At 35.9% G+C, this 24,859-nt stretch overlaps 1 protein-coding gene across 2 annotated transcripts in view; it reads right to left on the bottom strand.

Moving 5' to 3' along the window:
* KLHL1 (kelch like family member 1) overlaps positions 1-24,859 on the bottom strand; it is a 260,832-nt gene that overhangs the window by 178,623 nt on the left and 57,350 nt on the right. Inside the window, exon 2 of one of the 2 annotated variants that reach the window (XM_074815555.1) lies at positions 12,071-12,253. The exons of the other annotated variant lie outside the window; for it this stretch is intronic. Coding sequence (XP_074671656.1) covers positions 12,071-12,253 — 183 coding nt within the window. The remainder of the gene's footprint in view (positions 1-12,070; positions 12,254-24,859) is intronic. 2 annotated transcript variants of the gene reach the window in all.

Here is a 24,859-nt window from a genome sequence, read left to right as displayed (position 1 = left end):
TGAGATACAATCTCTCACAGCTGGTAGAGATGTAATTTAGGTCTGTGAATGAGATTTCCATTTGAGACCATTTCACATTACCTGTTGCTTCAAATTACCATTTAAATTCAACTATGAGTCTTCAACTTTGTCACTTATTAAAAGAAAGTGCTGCATCAAAACCAATAGACAAATTAACGAACAGAAATTTTAATACATCTGTTCATGATCAGCTGAAATATTTTTAAACAGTAGTGTCTTATATTTGTGATTTATATAATTTATGTTCAGACAATATTTATTCTATCATCTTGTATATGTATTCTCAAATCAAAGATAACAAAACAGAGGGAGGACAGGAAATACATAACAGAAGGATTACATCTCTTTCACAAACTTCTACAAAAATCTGTGATTTTCCACAATTATTTGTCTCGTGAATTATTCTGGAGTGAGGAAATCCAAAGAAGCTACCGAGTGGATTCCAGCTGCAAATGAGGATTCAGTTTGCAGAACCAGACAAGATCCAGTCCAAAGTGAAAAACCCTGAAAAATATATACTACAGATGCCAGGCCCTCAGCACAACCCATTTTACTTAAGGTTTATCCCTACTGGTTTGCACCACACATTAAAGAAGATGACTTAAGTGAGCAGAAAGTTTCTGTGAAGTAGCAGCTCACCTAAACAAACATGACAAGTTTTCGACCAGAGTGATAAAGAGGATTTTTTTTTAAGTCACTTATGTTAATCAGTGGTTAACACAAATAATAAATCAGCTATTTTATCAACTGAATATAAGCACAAAGTTAACTGATTTCCTGACACAAACTTTTACCTTGGGAAGTTCTTCACAGGCTGAACTGAAGTGAAGGGAACTTGCTAATTACATTTAACTCTGAAAGGGGACACTTTTGTAAACCTTAGTTGTGTTCCAGTGTTGAGATAGAAAAGTGAGAAATCAAAGGGATTGATTAATTTGTAATGATCTGCTGCTTTCTGTAGCTCAGAAGGCTTCAAAAAGCTTTAAATCTTGGTTTAAAGGCATGTTGACCTATTCATCAAGAAAGGTCAGGTGTCTCAGGATGTCACCTTTTTTCAATTGGCAGTGAGAATACATAATAAACTCTTTCATCCTTGGGAATCATAGCAGGTAACTCTTGGCTGAAAATGAGTTTGTGGACCCAGAAAGATTTTTCTGCAGATTAAGGGACTTCTCTACCTTTACTATAACTAAATTCAGCCTGATCTATTTCTGGTTTCTTTTATAATACAATATAACTGATTCCTGCTTTCACTATTTATCCTGTGATATCAGATTTTATTTTCTTTTATTATAGAATATTTCCTTGCAATTTTCACAACTGTTCTCACACACACATTTGATACAGAATTCCTTCAACATTGTTGGTGCATTTATTAATTAAAAGAAGCAAACAAACAAAGAAACAAAACTTGATCACTTATATTCTTTAAGCAAGCTCTAACGATGTTTTACTGACAACTGAGTAAAATCTCAGATGTTACTTGAACTGAAAACTCATAGGCACAACACAACTTTCCTCCACGTATATTATGTAAGTTCATATAGGAGCTTAACATTCATTGCTTTTAAATGGGATTTTTTGCTCTGTAGAGGACACCAGCTGACGCTGGTGGTGCTCTACAGCTCTTCTTACAGCAGTCAAACATTTTCTGTATATATGAAGAAGGCTTCATGATTTCATAAATTTTAAGGCTTGCAGAACATATAGTAAAGTATATCCATGCATGCACTTGAAAAAATTTCACAAAAAAAAGGAACCATCTCTTGATGACTCTCCCTCGCCAGATTACCAAATACAGAAAAATATATAACAGCCTTGAAAAAAATATAGCTAACAGTAAATTTAGTCTAGTATACAGACTGCTTCCTGCTCAGTACCAAAGATCATTAGAAAAAATGTCCAGGCACCAATACATTTTTTTCAGACCAAATATTGCTCGTCAACTTTAAATTGGCATGTCCTATCTCAGAATTCTGATCTTAATAAATTAGGATCACCCACTTCCATTTTGTCCATAATTCAGAATCAGCTACACCATGTCTTTCCCTTTCTTTTACCCAGTCTTTCCCATACACACTATTATAATTGGCTTTAATACATATGAAACAGAAAATGGTGTCATTTTCAACTCAGCTTCAGTAATATAGCACAAACCCAAATCTTCTTGTTCTGTACTCCCTAATGGACTGGGTGAACCTAAGTAAAAAGTGTTTGCTGTAAAAGCTATTTCTGTCTTGAGGAATTTTGCTTGTCAAAACCTCCATTCTATGTTTTATCAATTTCTTTGTTTTGAAACACTTTCATTTTATTAAATCTACTAATTTAAATTTCATTTTAAAAAAATTCAAAAAATTCATTTTATTAATCTACTAATTCTGTTCTTTAGACTTTATCACTTTGCTTAAGATCAACACTAAATGTGTAACATCCATCCTCTATTGACAAATCTGACACTGTGTATCTCCTACCTCCAGATGTCATCTGCTCAGCATTTCAAATCTAGAATTCTTTGCCATCTACCATTCTTCCTTTGCAGTTAGGACACTGAAATGTTATTTTGGGCTTGTTACTGCTGTAACAGTCTTCTGAAATTTGTAAGTATGTAAAGAAAGCCATGAGATATATTATAAATCATCCATAAAATTCTAAATAGATTCTCTGATCATGTTGTGTATCTTGTCTCTAGGAAGAGAACAAAAATATTCTATTGATCACTTATATATTGCAAACTTTTCCTTTAGTTTGTACCTTTAGACATTGTTCATAGACTGTTTTCCCTCCTTCTCTTGTGGATTAGAGCAGCCACTTTTCATTCCATTGACTAATTTGAGGATCAGAGAAATTTTCAGCAATTTCCAAAGTGACAACACAGTAACAGTTAGGTTAAAAGACTGTCCATGTTATTTTTTGGAGTCTCTCCGTGATTCACATTTTGTTTATCCTCCTCTCAAAACCAAAACTGTACTCAATCTCTCTGGAACAATATATTCAGGGGAGGTACAATTCAGTAGTAGGGAGGCAGCACCTCTAGTCTGGAAGACCCTGAGACACAATTCACCAGTGAGTATTGAAGTGTTTGTGCTGGCTATGTTTCAACATGTGGAAATCAAAATCTACTTTTGGTAAAAGAATATTGGAAACTAATAAAGCATCTGCTACTCTTTTCTATTGCCCATGAAGACTATGCACCATCGATCATTGTCTATTCTGCTCATTGTCTCTGGTTTGTTCATGAACAACTCCTTTCCTTCTCAAATCTGAGTTTTCCTCTAGTCTCAGATTTACTTGCCAACAAACCGTCAGCTACTTTGATTTTCTACACTGTCATTACTTGTTCCTTCAAAGAAGAAATAATTTACCTTTTCAGAATCAACAGGCAAAGGAATTCTGTGCTACATTAGGGCAAGAAAGAAAACCATGCTATATCTAATATATGCTATCCCACTGCAACCCATGAAAGTATTGAAGTTTGAACAACAGTTAGATAGAAAACCTGATGAACTGTCACTTCTAACTTTGTAGAATGACTTTACTTGATTAATCTATGTATCTGTAGGCTCTAAGTGATTATAATAGATCTCAATTAGTAGAGATAAACTCAGATTACCTATCAGTCATCTGCACAGTACACAAAAGCAACTAAGTCACAATAGTAACAAGAATTCAACTGAATTCTCAAACACATGCTTTGTGTGAATCTTTCCACTGTTCATTGAAAATTTTTTTTTAAGAATTTGAAGCTTAAAATTGCAGATTTTTTAAAATTTTTGTATTTATGAATGCATATATGTAAGTATTTTTATATATATGCACACTTTGACATTTGTATCTGCCAGGCTGAAAAAAAAAATACATCTTTTATAGAGAAAAAAGGAAATATAACATCTGCCAAAAGTCACATGGCAAAATTCTAAATATTGCTTTTTTTTTCCCCAGTCTTTGTAAATGAAAGCTGTTCCTGTGCAGTTAAAAAACAGGAGATAATCTTAGAGTTAATTTGGGATTCAGCATCCACTCAGAACCATTTTGCTAATAATTCAGCAGCATCAGATTAGCTCATTAACATATTGGAAATTCACATTTATTGGGTAAAGAAGTCAGTGAGTATGTAGGAGTTAAATTAATGAGAATTGCCTCATACTTCCCATTGTAACTGTTAATATTGACAGTCTGTCCTGTGTGCTTATCTCATTTCAGAGAAAAATGGAACAGAACTACATGATAAACATTTTTCCCTGACCATCTGAGCAATATTTATAAACTAACCTATTTGTAAGAGCAATTTTGTCTAGAACACCTACATAATAATAATAATAATAGATCCCCAAACAAGAAACTAAAAGAACCTCCCCAAACCCATAGACAGGCAGATGGAATTTTGAAGAGAATCTCTTAAGCCTGAAACAAGAAAGTTTCCTTTTTGTGTTTACTCAAACATAGTTTCCTTCCATTTTAATCTCTTATACAACACATAGCTACAAGTGAGACCAGTAATCTACACTAAGTGATGTTCCCTACTTGCTCTGAGGACCATGCCTTTTGAGTTTACACTCTCTTCTTACTTTATTTCATCTTTTAATTCTTACATTGACTTGCAGATATTTAAGTGTGAATACAGTAAGTGGCTCTTTATCTCTATCTTCAACTGGCTAGCTCTGCTGTGTTTGATGCACCCCAGGACACAGCTGGCCCTTTGGGCTGCCAGGGCACACTGCTGACTCATATTCAACTTGCCATCAAACCAAACACCCAAATCTCTTTCCACGGGTCTGCTGTCCAGGCTCTCATCCCCCAGTTTGTATGTGTAACCAGGACTACCCCATCCCAGGTGGAGAATCTGGTGCTTACTCTTGTTAAATTTCATACAGTTGGAGATTGCACAGCTCCCTAGTCTATCCAGATCTCTTTGCAAGGCCTCTCTACCCTTGAGGCAGTCCACAGCTCCTCCTAATTTAGTATAATTGACAATTGACAATTACCTAATATACATTTGACTTCTTCATCCAGATCATCTATAAAAACATTAAATAGCACTGGCCCTAAAACTGAGCCTTGGGGAACCCCACTGGTGACTAGCCACCAGCCTGATGTAACCCCATTTACTATAATTCTGACCATATTTAAGAAAGGATAAGAAAAGCTGTGCAATAGCAGCTGTGAGAGAGGAATGAGAAAATGTGAGATAACCCTGAAGACACCAAGTTGAGAGAAGAAGGAGGGGGGGGAGAGAGATGCTCCTGGCACACTGGAGCAGAGATTCAGACTAGGCTGAAGCATGTTGTCCTCCTGCAGACCCTGGAAGACCACACTGCAGTAGATATCCACCCTGCAGCCTGTGGAGGATCCCACACTGCAGTAGGTGGATGTGCTCTAAGGAAGCTGAAGCCAGTGAAGACTCCATGCTGGAGCAGGCTCCTGGGACAAGCTGCAGCCCATAAAGTGAAGCCAATGCAGGAGCAGGTTTTCTGGCAGGACCTGTGGCCCATAGGGGACCCACACTGGAACAGTTTGTGAACTACAGCCCATGGGAGACCCATGATGGAGAAATTAGTGAAGGACTGTGTCCTGTGGGAGAGACCCTCCACTGGACCAGGGGAAAATTGTGAGGAGGAAGGAGCAGCAGAAACAACTTGTGATGAACTGACCACAACCCCCATTCCCCTGTGCCACTCACAGGGAGGAGGTAGAAGGGTTGGGACTGAAGCTGAGCCTGGGAAAGGAGGGGTGGAGGGAAGAAGATTTAATTTCGTTTTTATTTCCAACTATCCTACTCTGTTATTAACTGGCATTACATTAAATTAATTTCCCCCAAGTCAAGTCTGTTTTGCCTGTGACCGTAACTGGTAAGCGATCCCTCTGTCCCTACCTCGACCCATGAGGTTTTCTATCTTATTTCCATCCCCTTGTCCTGCTGAGTGACAGAGTGGCTCGGTGGACACCTGGTGACCACACACCACAATCAGACATAGGCCTTTAGGTAACTTAAGCTACAGATCTCCACTGATTACAATGAGATTAGACACATGGCCATATCAAAACCAAAACTCAATTGGATAACCAACTTCAAATTCTCAGAAATTATCTACAAAACTCAAGGCTTATTTCTGCATGTGCAAAATCAAAATCTTTAACTGTTACATAATTATGCAAATTTAAGATCTTTTATGTCTGAAAAAGGCACAAATAAAACCAGAGGAGTTCATTGTGGAAATCACAGAAATTCCTTTGAAAATATTAATGGCATTCTCAGTATCAGGAAGTATTCTTTATCGACTATTCTTAAAAAAAAAAAAAAAAAAAAAACCACAACTTATCAACCAAGGTTAATATTCAAAGATTATCTGAATTGCCTTGCTGCTTTCCCTCTGACAGCAGAAACTTTTGTTCTTGTTGTTGTTCTGTCCCAAACATATTACTTGAATAATTTGTCTTTAAACTCATGGGCAGTAGGTTGTGTTAAACACCACAGTTCAGATGCAATGTTTGATGCGAGAAGTTCCTCAAACCTTAATTACAGATATCTGGGAATGATCATAGGGCAGCTGTACTGCTTATACTGTGTGTTTTCCCTGAGCATCTGTTACTGACTAATGCAAAAAGCAAGCTGAGTCTTAGGGCTATATACTCTGCATTTTGCTTCTTTCACCCCCTGCCTTTAAACTGTCTTTTCTTGTCTCCCTGGTTCTTTATCCTTTCATCTCTCCTTTCAGCTTTACTTTCTGCATTATTTTTTTTCATTTTATTTATACTGTTTTTTTCTCAAACTTCATCTCTCTATAGTAGCATTCAAAATACATTGAAAAAGATGATCCCTCTTCTTAGAGAACTAAAAAAGAGAACATAAATTACGGTTAGTTGAAAGAGTTTCATTAAATTATCAGGATGATAGTAAATAAAAGCTGTACTACTTTAGAGCTGACTGTCCAAAAAAGGCTTCAGTTGAAGTTTTTTCAGTATTTATGATGAAAAATTTAAATTTTGTTTTGAAAGAGTTTTTCACTTTTCATCCAAATACTTGTAGAAAGATTTGAGTAGCCATACTAAAGCATTTCTTTGTTTTAGATGTAAGTGGTAATTTTCTAATCATTCTGTGCTACCTTTTCCACCATGGTAAGAGTCTCCTCCTGACCCTTATCTTCAGTATTGGAAAGAATACAAATACCTATGTTTCTTTGATATTAAGAGAAAACAGAAAATAAAGAACTCAAATTTTCATTACAAAATCAACTATACTTGACAAAATTAAAACGACAACAACAAAAGTAAATTTCTGGTTTCTTTTCATTCACAATCTTGGGTTCTTACCAAGTGCAATGAAAGGCAGAATAGCAAGCTGAGGATGTAACTCGTCCTATATTGTTTGAATTTTCTGTTTTTATTGAATTTTCCATTTTATTGTAATTCAGTCTCTGTTACGTGAAAGCATTTTGTTTTAATTGAATAGGGATAGGTAAATTCTATGCTTATATCACTTTTCTTGTTCTTTCTTCCTCCCGTATTGAGTTCCTGTATTGCTTTGTGCACCACTCCTAGAAAAAAATCTAATTTATGGCTTAAGCCTTAGTCTGAATTTAGAGCTACCTATAACATTTACGTAATCCTGGCTGGAAGTTTTAATGAACTCTCCAATGCAAATCTTAAAGGTCTATCTATCATTTGTATTGACTTTGGCTGTTTTCTTCACAGAATTTTTGATGTTTATTCAGCAGCTGCAGAATGTAGTATTTCAAGTATAGTATTCGAAACCAGCGCAATTCAGGTGAGCTGCCTTCACTCGAAACAACCAAATCATTTGTGGCAAAGGACATAATCAAGATACGTGACTGGAGAAGAGGGGGGAAAATGAGTAAGTACTATCAGGAATGAAACCAGAAATAACACAGAGATTATGAATAGTGGAGGGGTCTGGAGAGATGCACAAAAACCAATAGCAGCATAACCATTTTTGGTTTCTTTCACTTCATTCAGTGCAATATACGGGCATTTCTTAACTGAATTGTTACTTAAATACATTTTTTTCTGTGCTTGTTTTTTACACTACTGTTTTGTTTTGTTTTTGAAATCAGAAGAAAATGAAGAAAAGTATCACCTTCATGCTTTTTAATGAAATATGTAGAAAGTTTTGCCCTGGTCTTCTTAAAGTGATTCTTATTGTACTATATTGTAGCATATTAAATCTATTCATTTTTTTAAATTATTCTATTAAAAATAAGAAAATATGTGAGAACCATTATTTTTTTAGGCAACAATTTTGAGTATTTTATATTTATTAATTTGTAATATGTTTTAATTGGATTTTAAAATAAGGGTTCATTTTATCTAGGATAAGATTTTATAAACTTTGTACAGGAACTATTCTGCCAAACTTCTACCTATCATGAAGTATCGAATTTAAGAACTCCACAAATACTGATCATGCATTGTCCTCTGCAAGCAGGCTTTTTATATGTTCTCAGGAATGCAAAATAAATATTGACTAGCCTACTTTGTAAGAACTTTAATTAGAGAAGGCATGTTGCTGGATCTGTTCCTGAGAAATCGGTAAAAAAAAAAGGACCTGTGAAATCTGATGGCAAACTTGGCTGCAGTGACCATGGGACAAGGGAATTTAAGACAAAGGATCCTGAGAGAATTTAGTAAAATGAATAGCAAATCACAACCCTGGACGTCAGAAGTGACTCCTGATTGAAGTCAAATACAAAAAGGGAGTACACAGAAGGTGAAAGAAGGGATGAATGAGCTGGGAAAAATACAGACATTGCTACAACATCAAAAATTGAATTAGGAAGGCCCAAAGGTTGGGTGCAGATGAAGTTAGCAAGGGATGTGATGGGAAAGAAGGTTTTTTGTAATTACATTGACAGCAAAAGGAAGACTATGGAAAATTTTTGTCCACTGCTCAATAAAGCTTTCTTTGGCTTAGTCTTTTTTTCCTTTTAGTATGGTCTCCTTTCAGGCCTCCCAGGTCCCTTTGCCTAGTGGTAGGATCTGTCGGGTCACAATAGAGGAAGATGTACTTAGGCTGCAGTTAAGCAAATTAGACATACACAAATCCTGGGGACCAGACAGGCTATGTTGAAGGACCAATGGTTGAGGGAGCTCAACAATGTCACTGAAAGGCCACTCTCTTTTATCTTTACCAGATCATGATAATTGCAGGAGGTTTCAGAAGACTGGAAAATTAAATTTCCATGTCCACACTTAAGAAGAAAGATGTAGATAACTATAGATTGGTTTGTCTCACCAACAAAACCATGGAGCATATTTGTCTAGAAGCCACAGGGTGGATCACTAAAGACAGTGAGGATAATCAAAAACTGGAAGAGGCTGCCAAGAGAGGAACCTCCACTAGTGACAATATTTAAAAATTAACTGGGTATGACCCTCAATGGCCTAATCTAACATTGGACTTGATCCTGCTTTGAGCAGGGGGAATTGAACCAGAGTGTAGAAGATCTCTTTCAAAATAAATTATGTTCTAGAATTGTAATGACCAGAGTAAAAATAAACAGCTTTTTCTGTGCTTGTCCAGCCACATCTGTCTAAAACAACATAGAATAAACACTATTAAAAAAATCCACAGAAGATGCAGAACACCATTCATTTTATCTTGTGGAACAAAATTCTACTTTATTCAGAACATAATCTTTTCAAATCTACATAATTCAACAGCTGGTTTTGCCAGTTCTTTGAGATTTGGTCTTTTAACTGCAGACCACAAAGAAGTAGAAAACTAAATGTAAAGTTGGCTGAAAGTTTATTAGAAAATCTAAATAAGTTTTTGGCTATTATTTCACGGTCAATCTTATTAAGGTATTTTTCTACCTCCAGAAGGATTTAGATATGCTATAGAATCAAAATGAAAAATATGAAATTAAATTTACTGCTTAAAGGTGGGCATACAAATATGAACAGCTGTCTTAAAAATAGTGGAGGAAATGAATTAAACTAATAAAAAAACCTTATAGTTTCTTCTGTCTCCTCCTCTACAAACTACGCAATTTACCAAAATATTCAAAACAGGCAAAAAATATACTAGTAAAAGTATATATTTAATATCATCCATATTAAACAGGGCAAATTATACCAATTGTGGAATATTTCTATGTATCTAATAAGTACTTTTTCTTTTAGTTTAAGAATTTAGATTCAGACATTGAGGGGTTTTTTTCACCTCATCTGTGCTGAAAAATGTGAAAAGCAAAAATAAGCCAAGTAACTGTCAAGAAGGAACAACAAAATTCTCATTATTTCTGAAAAAAATCTTTTTACTTGATTTCAGTAATGTATAGGGATGTAAAATTGGACACAAATTAGAAAGCCTTAGATTATTTTGTCTCCAGTTTTCTTTTTGATGAGAGGCACCTTAAGGCAAATGTTGCAGCTCTGGAACACTGTAAATGCAGATGGACAGAAGGACTGAAATTTAATATTATTCCCTCTGTACTTGATACACCCATAAAGGAAAGATCTTGGTGATTTAAATAAAAATGGCATCAGACCACAACTATTGGGGTGCATAAAATGCCAGATGCGTAATACATTTAATGTGGCAAAAAGCTTGGAACGCAGGAGTTGCATCAGTTGCCATCAGTGGGTAGAAATTACTGGGGACTTAGCTGGCATCTGGGAACCTGAGTATATGAAGGCAATGAAGGAACAGGAAAAAACAGCAACTCTTGGAAGATAGGAAAGTAGAAACAAAGTCTTAAGAATGAAAAATGCTGAAAGAAGAATAGAAATATTTCTACGTTCATTACAGCTACTAATCTGAAACCAAGCAGACCATGTTTCATGTGTGCTGCAAACTACCTAGATCAATCTGTTACTGCTTGCTAAGTGGAATTGTTTTCTCATTTATTGCAGTTATTGGGGCAATTTAAATATTTTAATGAAGGTTTCTGTCTGGTTTTACTTTTTAGTATTTGAACAGTACCTTTGGCTTTGCAGTCTTGCATATTGCACCTTTTTTTTTACTATTGTTATTATGGGAGCGGGAATATAGAATATCCAACTTTTATGTAAAAGAGAAAAAGAATGGTCTCTCTCTCCATCTTGACTTAGGGCAGAAGAAACTTTGTAAGGACCAAGTTGCCAAGATGACCTTAGAGTATTCCTCTACACCAAGGAGTTAATTTATGAGTTAGAAATACATTGGCTGTTTTTTCGGTATTCCTGATGGGGAACCATAGTCCTGTTCTGAATTTAGTACCTTAGCAGAGAAACCATGGCACAAGCAAGGAATAGGTCACCCTTAGTTTGCAGCCTTATATAGAGTTCAAATGTAAAAAGACTCGCTAACCTGGAAACTCGGAAGTATTCTGTGTATTTTAATCTAAACTCTGGATTGGATTTTTATTTGCTAAAATCCAATCAAAGGCTATAGCTAAACTAAAATCTATAGCTATAGCTAAATCTATAGATATAGTTAAACCAAAATCTCAATAAAGAATAACTATTTTAAGTTCTAATTACAGTCCAAACTCAAGCGTAGTTTCATATATACTGGCTGCTTTAATACCAGATAATCTTATAGAATTTTAGAAAATATAATGTCATTATACTTTTTATACTAATTATTTTCATTAAAAGTAATTAAGCTGTTTTTCAGCTCATTCAAGGTCATGGGAAGTCAGTGTTCAGTATTATTCTACTATAAATGTTTGAGAGACTCTGTATGACAGACTTAGAGCATCACGATCTTAAGCTAAAAATGACACTGTTCAGTGTAGCTGTACAGGACCTCATTTCAGAAATTTCCATTCTCCTCACATATGAACAGCATCACAGCAGGGAGAAATGCTTGGCACGCTCACGGTAAGTTTGCTAGTTGAGTGTTACTTGAACTTTTGAAATCTGTACCAAAAAAACCCCCACCCTTCATAAGCCCAACCTTCAAATACCAACGTTTGAAGCCACTTACATTTGTGGTGCTTAAAGCAAGAGGGAAGCAGGCATGAGGGGCCAGAGAAAACACTATTCTAAGAAATAAGCAGAGCCAAAATATTTATGTTTGTAGTTTTGCTATCTTATGCTTATGTCCTACCTATGTGCAGGTATCTTGCGATTCCCAGCAATCAGGATAACATCACAGAGCTGCTGTTGCTTCAAATAGCTTTCCATCTTTCTGAAGGTTTGCTCCGCATGGTGAACAGCCTGGTAGAATTCCTCGGAGCTACATGAATCCATGTCGCAGGGGGGTGGCAAGGGGTGGCTGGCTCCTGACAGCCTGTAAACCACAAGGGAAACTCCACGTTGATAAGATGTCACCAGGTATCTAGACTTCATCACAGGCTTCCAGAATCTTATATAAGTAATTAATGCCTCCTTCCCAGTTCTCATCACTAAAAGTACAAGATAGAAAAATCTCACTGCATTGGGAGGGACAACTGAAGTTGTAAGTCTGTTAACACTGAAATGATTTTTTTTTTAGCACAGATGTTGAAGTAATACATTTCTTTCTTCTTTGATAAAGTTACTAAAAATATAAATCAGAACAACAAACAGAAATTCATATATTCATGTTAAAGTTAATAGTATAGCTATGTCTTCATTATTAAACTATGATTGGGCTCTAATTTTTTTAACATTTTAGAGCAAAATTATTTTACAAAATTAAACAAACTTTATTTATTTTTCTTAAATATCAATATGAACACAAAATAAAGAAATAAAGGAAAAAGCAATCCGATCATCCCACTGATTCTAAGAGTGCCTACTCTAGTTAATTTCTTCAAATTCTCATTTATTTTACATCACCTGGGAAAGAAAAATACAACTCTAATTGACTTAAATTGTAATGAATTTGGAATATTTCCACAATGATAAACTATGTACCTACTTTTTAACCAAAAGGCTCATTAATAAAAAATGAGTTTAGCCTACAAAGATAATGATGTCTACAATTCAAAAAAATCAGAAAAATAAAAAAAATAGAAACAGGATAAAAATGCAAATATTTTTTCATTCTATAGTCATACAGTCTTAGTTTTCTGGTTCAGACTTTTACTGAAAACAAGAAAATGTGTCAGCAAGTACTGGTCCTTGAGAAAAGTAATGCTAATATTTCCAAATAATTCACAACACAGGCAATATCCTCTTTTTTTACAATTTTTCAAATGAAAGTCAAAAGATTTTATGTATCTTGTAGTGCTGAAAATTAAGGATTTCATAGAAGCTGACTTTTTTTTTTACTTCAACTAGATATATACAAAACACCTTACATAATCAACAGAAGAGCAGCATAGGACATATTTTAGTTCAGTATATCAAACAATACTATCAATTAATTCAAACCAATCTATATGTATTCTATTAAAAGATAAATATTAAGGATCACATAAGACATTTTGATAATTTACAGTAATAATTCAACAGTTTCATTACATAAGGTTTGAATTCAGTAGGTACTATATTCTATGAATTATATTAATGGACCTTTAACATAACACAATCTGCACTCCTGATGCTGGAAAAAATTGAGAAGTGCATAATTTTTAAAAAATCACCCATTAAAATGAAATACAGTATCTTAAAAAAAAAAAAAAAAAAAAAAAAAGCTGGTAAAGTTACAGTATGTGTGAGCCTGTCTATAGGAAACCAAACTGGCAAAATATTACTAACCATGATTCCTCAACAGAAACAGTTATGAATTCGTGATTCAGAAAGGAACATTTCCTTAATTCTGTTATAGTCAATCTTGTTATACAGTCAAGTACTTTATGCTAGATATCTCTTGCAAACTCCTCCTAAAGGATTAAACAAACATATTCATTCTGTGAGTAACATAATCTGCTTATGTGTTCCTATCCAAACTGGACTGCCAAACATGTTGATCAGAAATCCAGGTTTATTTTCATATCTTTGGATGATCAACAAATAACTTTCACATAAAACAATAATCATGGAGCTAAGCTCATTAGTATGGGTAGTGGGTAGATAATTCAGTTTTCTTTCTTTTTTTTCCCCACTTTGATTGTAGCCCTATGCAGACTTCCTTATTTTTATTGCTGAAGAATTAGAATGACAATTTACAAGAAATAAATCAGTGCCTAATAAACGAGGTTGCCAGGGTTAAACAGACATATTTCTTCCCTTCTTCCAGGGAATTTAGAAGTGACAACAACAGCAATTCTGAGAAACAAAAATAACTGGAATGAGCACATCTGAATGGGTTCATATTGTTTGTTAATTCAGAACTTAGGTCTAAGTCAGTTTACATTTGAACAGATAAGGTACTAATCCTGCCTCTTCTTGGCTATTCAGAAGATTTTCAGGTCAGAAGAAGAGAAGTACCCTGACTGAATTTATGCTAGTCCTATGAAGTTAGACTGGGCTGCAATGAGATTAGTCTACTTTGTTCTTGAATTACTAGACCATGTTTGCCACAAATTTTGCTGTCTTTCCTGCTTGCCGTTTATAAACAACCCTTTCCATCCTCAAACTCATCAGTATATCTGTCACTTAGCAAGTCATTAAATGACTACTCAAAAGTAAGCCTCAAAGACCCAGCATATTTTAAATTATTATCCTGAAAGCTAGCAAGCAATAAGCTTAGTAGAAGACAATAAGCTAATCTTTTATTTATTTTCAAAGAAAGCCCAGAGAAAAAATCTGCTACTTAACCTATTCGGGAGCTACCTCTTTTTCATAACAAATGCTCTGTCTGCATAATCAGTGCTTTCAATTCAGTCAGCAGCTTGTTAAAGTAGGAATTAGTTAAAGAGTTTCAGGCAGAAAATGCCAGTTACTTTCTGCCAGTTTGTCAAAGGCATGTATAGGTACTTATGACCAATTAGCAATATGAAACTATCATTTTCTCTTTCCATATATTGTTTCTATTTAGATGCAGGCAATCTGAACCACATATGCAGTGAGATGCTTGTTGATTGCATTCTGCAGGAACTCTAGCACAAATTCACCTAAAGATTCCCTGAGTCTTTCAAAACCCTTTTTATCACCTGTGTACCTCAAAATCCTGTAATCAGTGAACAGGGCAGACTCCAGATGGGCTTCTTCCATAATCTTTCTCAGCTGGCAAGTGCAAAACTTGAACTTAGTGTAGGAATTTCAAACATTCAGTGGCTGTTCAGACTAGAACATTTTTTATCTTTAAGTGACTTAGCTAATAGCACAGAAATAAGGAAACCAAACCTTTCACAAGATTATGACAGTGATACTGAAGGGTGATACTATAGGAGGAGAAAACTAAAAGTGTCACAACAATTATCAACATTGCAAATAACCAATAATCTCTAATGTTTCTTTATGAAATGACAGAGTGCGTATCACACTAAAAAAAAAAAAAAAGGAAAAAAGATCCACCTCAGCAACTTTGTACAGACTAATTTTCAGTGTTAAGAACACCATGCTATCCTCAAAAGAGAAATGTTTTAAGAGCCCAAAGGTGTTGATACAAAAATTCAGCCTTTGAGCCTTTACAGATCTTAAAACAGTGAAACAGAAATAAAAGCTTAACTCTAGGGATCTACAACATCTGACTCCACAGTGTTCCTCTTTTCCTAGAAAAAGCACTTTGATTTGAACAAGGGTGCTATTCTCTAATCACCTTTTAAATGCTCCTAACTTCTTTGAAAAAACAGGTAAAACAGCAGTAAAATCCCAGTAAAGTGAAGTGTACTGATTCTTCCCTCAGTTTAACAACCCTTTATGTAAGTATTTAGGGCAGCTCACTGTAAGGAGGAAAAGGCACTCTGGCCAAAGGTCTCCTAGGGACATCTTTAAGACCTTCAGCCTTTTTGACCAAGATTAGGTTATATTCAAGTATGTATTGGGTTTGTGAGGCAAGATAAACACAGATTAAACCTCAGAAAATATTTTCAGACAGACTGGCTGGTACTCTACAATTATGCAGATATCTAATCTGGTATCCCCTCTACCTTGTACGGTTGTTCACTCATATAAACAGTAAGACCATACTACTCAGACTTGATTTTTTGCTCACTGACTTTACACACAAATAAGCTATAACATAAAGAAAAGAAAAATTAAAACCCTTAGATTACAGTAATGCTGTTGGGGAGTTAGAGAAAATGCCAGGAAAAAAAGTGATCTCACATACAGGTTTAGCTACTTGTATCTTTCTTCTCAGAAAACGGGAAAATAATTAGTAAAACTGCCACTCTTGAGCTGCAAAGGTTTGAAAATAGCAATAGCAATCATCAGTGCTTAAATATCCTGAATAAGTTTGAAAAGGAGAAAACAATTACTTTCAAATAGAGGTGAGAGAATTCATATGACGTGAAACTATACTGAATTTCTCTGAGTAAACAGAGGCTTAAACTTAGAAATGTTTCCATTCTGGAAATTATATTCAGAGAGGTGGAGAAAACTGTGTAAAGCAGAGTACTTTATAGACTACTTAGGTGTTATACATACTCAATTAGAATATATTTCTACTGCATTCCATTGAAGCCCTGGCCTCAGATAAAGAACTCTTTAATCATAAAATATCATAAAATGTCATTGTTACTGAGGTATTTAACTTTATTTCACTTTTCACTTATGCAGGATTGATCATGCAAACTCATCCAAAACCAGTTCAATGTAATTTGGTGTATATTACTGGTACATATCTAAAGTACATAGTCAAGAAACAAAATATGTCCAGTTCTTCAGTGAAAAAAATATTGTTTCGATATTTATAACTTGCAAAAAGAAATAAGAAATATTCCATATTTTAGAGTGAAAAAAATCTTCACACAATTTGGTTCTCTAAAACTTGCTTATTGAATGCTTAGAAATCAATAACCTGAAGAATTGCATTTACCGAATTAAGATGGAATGTCAGTGTCATGGCTCTCATTAGCGATCACTTGCAAAAATGCAAGAGTTTTATAAAGACTTTAAACAATTTTCTTATAGCAACAGCAGGGCCGAAGTTCTGTTTGTAACCAAAATACATGCTTTTCACTCTGCTACCATCAATTAAAACTAAAGGCTCTGTCCAAAGTTTCAGTAGTGTCCTATAATTTTTTTTTATAAAAGACAAAGTTAGGCAGAAGTGCCAGATAAAGAAATAATCAGAATATCAAATTCGACTTTTTAAATATACCAGTTCAGCTCAGACATGCATTACTGCTCTCAGATATACCTTTTCTATGTTAAAATAAATAAATAAATAAATGGAGTCCAGTGCACATTATAAACTTGTTGTTCTCATTATATATATAATTCTGCATAATGTATAATTATGAAATGAAAGGTAGCCCAGACAGAAATGGTGTCATTAGTGGCAGAATATCCATTTTATATAATCCTTCCAGTCAAAAAACTTGTTAGCAAATGTTTTGCTCAAGTTATGCAAATTTCCCAAGCAAGCATGTTTCTAGTAAAAAGCAAGTTTGCAGAACTGACTTCATTTAGTTTTGCATAGGATAATTTATTCACTTTGGTCTTTTAAGTTTGGGTTTGGTTTGGGTTTTTTTCAATTTAAGAATGTCAGATCTCATTTTAACAGCTCTTGAGACACCTAATGTATAAGGCGATTACTAGATTACATATTCTTTCAGATTTTAATAATTGATAGATGGTAATTTAAAAGATATCTTTCTTCAAATCATCCCTCAGCAAATAAGAACTGCATGTTTATTTTAACAATTGTAATTATAATTTTATAATTATTGCAAGTATTAATTATAAGTATTTGAAAGTGACCTTGATATAAAAGCACTTTCAGTAATGTCCACGTGTATACATAGTCAGTTACAAGGTTAATGATTTTGCTTCAAATGAGACGACATTTAGAAAAAAAAAAATACAAAAAGAGACAGCATAGTAATAAAACTATTGAAAAAAACCAATTGTGCCATTACAATAAAAATTATCAGATAATACATGAAAAAAATATCAAATCACTCGGTTAAGTGTAGGCTGGAAAGTCTGATTCCTCAGTCCAGTGCAAGAGGCCTAACTGGGACAGGGTAAGAGTAAATCAAGAAAGGTCTGGTGGTCTGAGAGCCTCTGCAATGGCTAAAGGCAGAAAGAGACCACACACCCTGCACCATACAACACTAAAACATTTTGTACTGCTTTTATTTTTCCTAGAAAATCCAAAATCCCCAAATCATGACTAACAACTAATGAATACCAGAAAATAAAACTTTTTTTTTTCCTGACAGCTAGGTTACCACACAAAACAAGTGCACCTGAAGGTGCACAAGTCCATGGGACCTGAGGAGATGCATCCACAGGTCTTGAGGGAACTGGCAGAATAAGTGGCTAAACCACAATCCAGCATATTTGAGAAGTTGTGGCAGTCTGGTAACGTTCCGGCTGACCGAAAAAGGGAAAACATAACCACCATTTTGAAAAAGGGAAAAAAGGGACACCTGGGGAACTACAGGCCAGTCAGTCTCACTTCTGTACCCAGCAAGATCAGAGAGTGGATCCTCTAGAAACTATGCTAGGGCACATGGAAAATAAGGAGGTGATTGGTGACAGCCAACATGGCTTCACTAAGGGCAAACTGTGCCTGACAAATTTGGTGCTGTGTCTCTGCCAGGGTTACAGTGCTGGTGAATAAAGAGCAACTGACATCATCTACCCGGAGTTGTGCAAAGTATTTGACACTGTCTCACACAACATCCTTGTCTCTAAATTGAGGCAACATGGATTTCATGGATGGACCACTCAGTGGATAAGGAATTGGCTGGATGGTCACACTCAAAGAGTTGCGGTCAACAGCTCAACATCCAAGTCGAGACCAGTGATGAGTGGCGTTCCGTAGGAGTTGGCATTGGGACCAGTGCTGTTTAACATCTTTGTTGGAGACATGGACAGTGGAACTGAGCACACTCTCATCAAGTTTGCCAATGACACGAAACTGTGTGGTGCGGTTGACACGCTGGAGGGAAGGGATGTGACATCCAGAGGGACCTTTGCAGGTTTAAGAGGTAGGCCTGTCCAAATCTCATGAAGTTCAAAAAGGCCAAGTGCAAGGTCCTGCACATGGGTAGGGGCAATCCCAAGCACAAATACAGGCTGGGCGATGAGTGGATTGAGAGCAGCCCTGCAGAGAAGGACTTGGGGGTGTTATTGGATGGAAACTGAATATGAGCCAGCAGTGTGCGCTCACAGCACAGAAAGCCAACCGTACCCCAGGCTGCAGCAAAAGAAGCATGATCAGCGGGTCAAAGGAGGTGATTCTTCCCCTCTACTCTGCCCTCGTGAGACTCCACCTGGAATACTGTGTCCAGCTCTGGGGTTCCCAACACAATGAGGACATGGACCTGCTCAAGCAAGTCCAGGGGAAGGCCACAAAGATGATCAGGGGGCTGGAGCACCTCCCCTGTGAGGACAGGCTGAGTAAGCTGGGGATGTTCAGCCTAGAGAGGAGGCTTCAGGAAGACCTTATAGAGGTCTTCCAGTACTTAAAAGGACCCTACAGGAATGATGGGGAGGGACTCTTTCTCATGGAGTATAGTGATAGGACGAGGGGTAATGGTTTTAAACTGAAAGAGGGCAGGTTTAGATTACATAAAAGGAAAAAAATATTTACTGTGAGACACTGGAACAGGTTGCCCAGAGAGGTGGTAGATGCCCCCTCCCTGGAAGTGTTCAAGGCCAGGTTGGATGGGGCTTTGAGCAACCTGATCTAGTGGAAGGTGTCCCTGCCCACGGCAGGGGGGTTGGAACTAGATGATCTTTAAGGTCCCTTCCAAGCCAAATCATTCTATGAGTCTATGATTCTAATTAGACAGAATTCTTACTGCAAGGAATCAGACCAGAAGTAAGGTTACTTCTTCAGATAGGCATTCTTTCCTCCTCTCTCCCCAACCTCACCAAAATTATTGCCCCCACTCACCATGCATTTTCAGTTAATGAAGATTTTGACTCCAACCAGGAATAATAAATAAATAAATCTGTGCCACTGCACAAATTAAATCCCCTATATTTGTGAGACTGCTTGCTTCCCATTATTAAAAAAAAAAAATAAAAAAATGTTGATTTATTGTCTTCCAAGCCTCTTATGGCAGATAAATACATAAAACAGGAAAGTGTCCTGCATTCGTAACATGCATCAAGCATTCGTAATTCATTCACAGTACATTCAGACTTTAATTACCCAATTGGTAATGCAGTGGGGAAACACCCTCTCCATTATGAAGACAGATTGTCATCATAAAACTTTTTTAATACTCTGGTTAAATATTTTCTAGCCTATAAGATTCCACGTTTCTATCAACCAAAAGTTGACTGAAAAAGATTATTATGACTCAGAAATTTAAAACTGCAGTTTTAACCTAACCTCTGCTTCCCTGCAAATGTTGAAGTCCTCTCATTTCCAAAATGTACACCAAAATTATATCCTTTTTGCATTGTTCATGACATACATTCAGTTTTCTGTATTTATTTTTATTCTTCTGTTCCATAATAATGATTTAGATTAATTCCTTTAAAATAGATTCTCCATTTTCTTTGACCCTATCCATTAATGAATGTAGGCAAATAACAAAAGTTCATGAGATAGCTGTTCGTGGCAGACAAAGCCACCAGCTTAAAGCTGAGTGAGAAAGAACTTTGTGTCTACTGTGGTATTTACAGTGGGAGTTATTAGCTGGGAAGTCTGAGACAAAGGGTAAAGACTGTTGTAAAAGAGGCTAATGTTACTGTCCAGAGTAGTTGGAGATGTATTTTCCTGTGTTCTTGCAGATGTGAAGTGCTCATGACAACTACTCATTCCTCTGGCTGAGAAGCAGCAATAAGTGCAGGAAGAAACCCAAAAAGCAGATGCCATAGTGGAAATGAGAGAGAGCTTATTCCTTTTCCTTTCTTAATAGCTCAAGAAATTTATGACAATGTACTGTGTACCACCATGCACTATCAGCTGCACAGCCATAGCAAAGACACAGACCCCACACCCTCACAAAGCACAGACTTTTAAAGTTTCTTTGATGCCTAGTTGTTATGATGGCTTATTCCAAATGATGATCTGCACTGAGCCTTTTTGAATTACTTAAATGGTCAAACAAACATAATAGACCAAAATAGTTCTCCTACATTGTTAAAATAATTCCCTCATTCCACAGTGCCACCTTTTACCACGTGGAAATGCCAAGTGTGTTGGCACTTTATACCTCATCTATAAATACTGGACTGAGTTTGAGCCTGAAGATAAGTGTGAATAGATACTGTTATGCACAGTCTGTCTTAGTAGCCTTTGAAGAGGGGAAAAAAAATGTGAGTAGCTGGAAAGACTCTCCTTCCAGGTCTACAAAGAGACTCAGGTCATGTGCCTGGCATCAGATGTGTTTCTCACAAATAAAAATAAGCTTCTGGTGAGGCCAGCTACAATTGAAGGTATGTTTTCAGGAACTGATATTTTGATGGATGATAAAAACTATTTCACAGAGAAAAAACAGCAGTTTTAAAATTAATGGGGAAGGGCTAACTTTGGTTCATTTAATAAATGAGAAATTCTACTGTGTATTTCTGAATAATTCTTAAAACATAATCTTTGTTCACTGATTCTATTTTTTTATTACTCAAATTTACTTAGTCATAGATAAGATTCAGAGTTTCACTAAGTGTGAGTTTAAGTCAAGTAAGAGAATAGAGAGAATACAAAGAATACCAAGATACAAGGTTAAAAATTAAAATACGCTGTCTTTAATAATAAGACCTTAATAATATTTCCTGGCCATAGAAAATAACAATCACTGACAGTGTTATTAATTCAAATTATAAAAATATTATGATAAATGCAACTGCATTGTATTGACTTGATTTTCTGATTTCTATCATTAAAATAATAAATATTAAAGTTTACTTCCCTATACTATACAGACACATGACAAAAACACAGAACAGTGGAATTCTGAACTCACTTTAATGTAGACAGAGCAATTAAAGAGGATGGTTTCAGACTTAAGTATAACAAGGAGCTGACATCAGATAGTATTTTAATTCAGAAGTGATGCACATAACTTGTGGTTTTATCACCACCCATCATTTATGCACATACTTGACATAAAATGAGATTTTTCCAAATATAGACACTGGAGACTGTACATTCAGAAACTGCTGAAGCAAACACCACATAGGAGACTCCTCTAATATACCATGGAGGGAAAGCGCCCACATCTTTCAGGTGGCTCTGCTTGTAAATCTGTTAGCCGCTGCTGTCAGTGGTGTGGAATTCTCCAGCAATTGCCACTTTATAAACTTAATTAAATGAGAGCCAGTTCCATTGACATAGCAGCCCTCTTCTATGTTAGTCCCATAACTGCTCTGCGGATAATGCAACTTCAGATTATAAAAGAACAGTGCTGGATTTAGTAGTGGGATGGCTAACAGAAAGAAGGAGAAAAAAAAAAGAAAAAAAATGAGAAGAAAGAGAAGAGGTGCAGGGAGACAGGAGAAAGGCTTTTCCACCCCAGCCCCAGTCAATCCCTTTCAGCTGTTTTTGCTTCCTTCCTTACAGCAGTCCTGTATTTTCTGAATGGATGGCTTGCATTACGCCTAAGAGAGATGCTAGTGTCAAGTGTTAACTGACTTGTCATGACAAATGGCTATATCTATATGGATAAACTAAGTAAATTAGCTGACATAGTTACTCATTCAGAGTGTGTGCACAAATATATACAAGAATGCAGATGCAGATCTCTCTTTTACTGAGACATTTTCTTCCAGCATTTAATTTATTAGGCATTTTATGTAAACATAAATCACATATGTGAATGATGGTCAAGGCATACAAAAAAGGACAAGCAAGTATTTTATTACTATTGCATTTAGCATACATTTCAATAAAATTTCAGTGTGTTACTGTATTATGTGCTGATATTCCACAGCAGAAGTAGCACATCAGAGCTTAAAACACCCTGTGACTGCAATGGAAATCATGTCAAAGACCATGGGAAGTGGAATCTTTAAAACTCCCAGCTTAAAATTCTGGTTTAGTTAAGTACTGCACTTGGTGAGGTGGGAGATGACAACATGCATACATGCACACACACACCCCCCTTCCCATTCATAAGTCATATGAATGATGCTTCAACTCATGGTCTGTTGCAAGACAGCTTGTAGGGAGCTTGCACAGCATTCAGCAGCAAGCAGCGTACAATCTCTTCCTGGTATTTGTTACAGCCCTATCGAGTGTCACATATCTTTTGGTGATGCTCATGAATTTCATGGTCCTGACAAGCCTGCCTGCATCTGCAAACCAGTGGGAAAGATACATCCGAAATAAAGGAATAAATTGTAGGTCATTTTGCTACACTATTTAGAAGTGTCAATACATTTTTTGCTAATCTCGAAAACAGCAATTAAAACTGACAATATGGTGAATCGTGTCTAAAATTAATTTGACGGATTCAGCTTCTACAATACAGGATCACTACAACCCTGGGAACTTAACTGTAAGAAATTAAGGACTACATATTCCGTAACAGCTGCCAGTCATTAACCCTGCACATATCCAAACTATGTTCTTCAGAGTATGTTCAATATGAAAAAGGTCTAATGATTTTTTCATACACATGCATAGTAGTACAAAACTCCAGCCATTAATATCGTTTTGGTCTACCACACTATAGAAGCTGAAATCAGCCAATAAGAGTGATATGCTAGACTGCTGAATTAAAAAGGCAGGTACACACACATCAAAGTTAAATATTGCCCTTAATTTGCAAACTTATAGGTATGGAATTTCCAGCCAAAGCCACAGCATTATGTAGAGTTACTAAGAGCCACAGGGCAGCCTTGTGGCATAATTAGTGATTACCATATAGAAGAGAAAAAACATTTATTTTTCCATGTTACTGTTTGTGATTTAAAGATTTTTTACATATTTTGTCCAGAGTGTGACACAAATTTAAAAGCAAAACCTGGAATTCAGATTTTTTTCCATTAAAGGAAAGCTAATTCTTTGTACCCCTCTGCCTTTGGCATACTTGTTCTTAAAAGATGAAGTAGCTGAGACACTTTCACTCTCCTTCTCCACAGACCCCAAAGTAGGTAAGACCTTCTCCTCCACAGGCAGAGGAGGAATCAAGTCCAGAGCATGAATGCTCTGACCACAGAGCTAACTGGAAAAAGCACAGAGAAGCCAGACCTTTGTAGGAAGACATTTTGCACAGGGCATTTGCAAAGGTATTACAACAGACATGAATGTTTAACTTCTTTAAAGAGATACAGGGATGAGACACTTGCCTGTAACTCCCACGCAGATGAAGGTACTTTAAGGAATACATATGAAGAAAAGCATGATTTAAAGAAAGGTATTTCTTTTCCTCATCTCTCTACATTGGCTAGTTTATGAGGACTCTCACTCTGTTTGGTGGCTTTTAAGGATCCCCATTTTGTGGTACTTTGCCTTTTGCATTAAACATTTAAGGAGCCTAAGTATCTACTGTTGCTGCCCAATACTTAGGCATTCCAATACTTAACATTGCAGCAACAAAGTCTACTTTGGAAGCTGAGCTCCAGGGATGACAAAAGGAATTTCTAGATTTCTGAACTATGTTTGTACATACATTCAATTTAATGCAACACTGGTGTATGGAAGAGCGGTCTTCAGTAGTATTTTGTAACACTGAGGTTCCTGCTTATGCTTCCGATTTTCTTCTTAGGCTATCAAATCACAGCAGTTTGGTTTTAGGCCATTCTTTCTTTTCCTTTCCAATTTTATTTAGATAGAAGAGAAACAAACTGCAGGTCACATATATAGCGATAAAAACTATTCACATCTTTGGCATACCTTTGATGACTGCAGACATAAAAGAAATTGCACCAATTCCCTTACTGCCTCAGGTCAGCTTTAAAGAATGATTACTTGGCTATAATTTACATTTACTCCATATGGAATATTCAT

This window comes from Strix aluco, chromosome 2, assembly GCF_031877795.1.
Source record: "Strix aluco isolate bStrAlu1 chromosome 2, bStrAlu1.hap1, whole genome shotgun sequence".
In the NCBI taxonomy this organism is placed as follows: Eukaryota; Metazoa; Chordata; class Aves; order Strigiformes; family Strigidae; genus Strix; species Strix aluco.
Note: the sequence above shows the minus strand (reverse complement) of the source record. Positions and strands in the feature narration are given on the sequence as shown.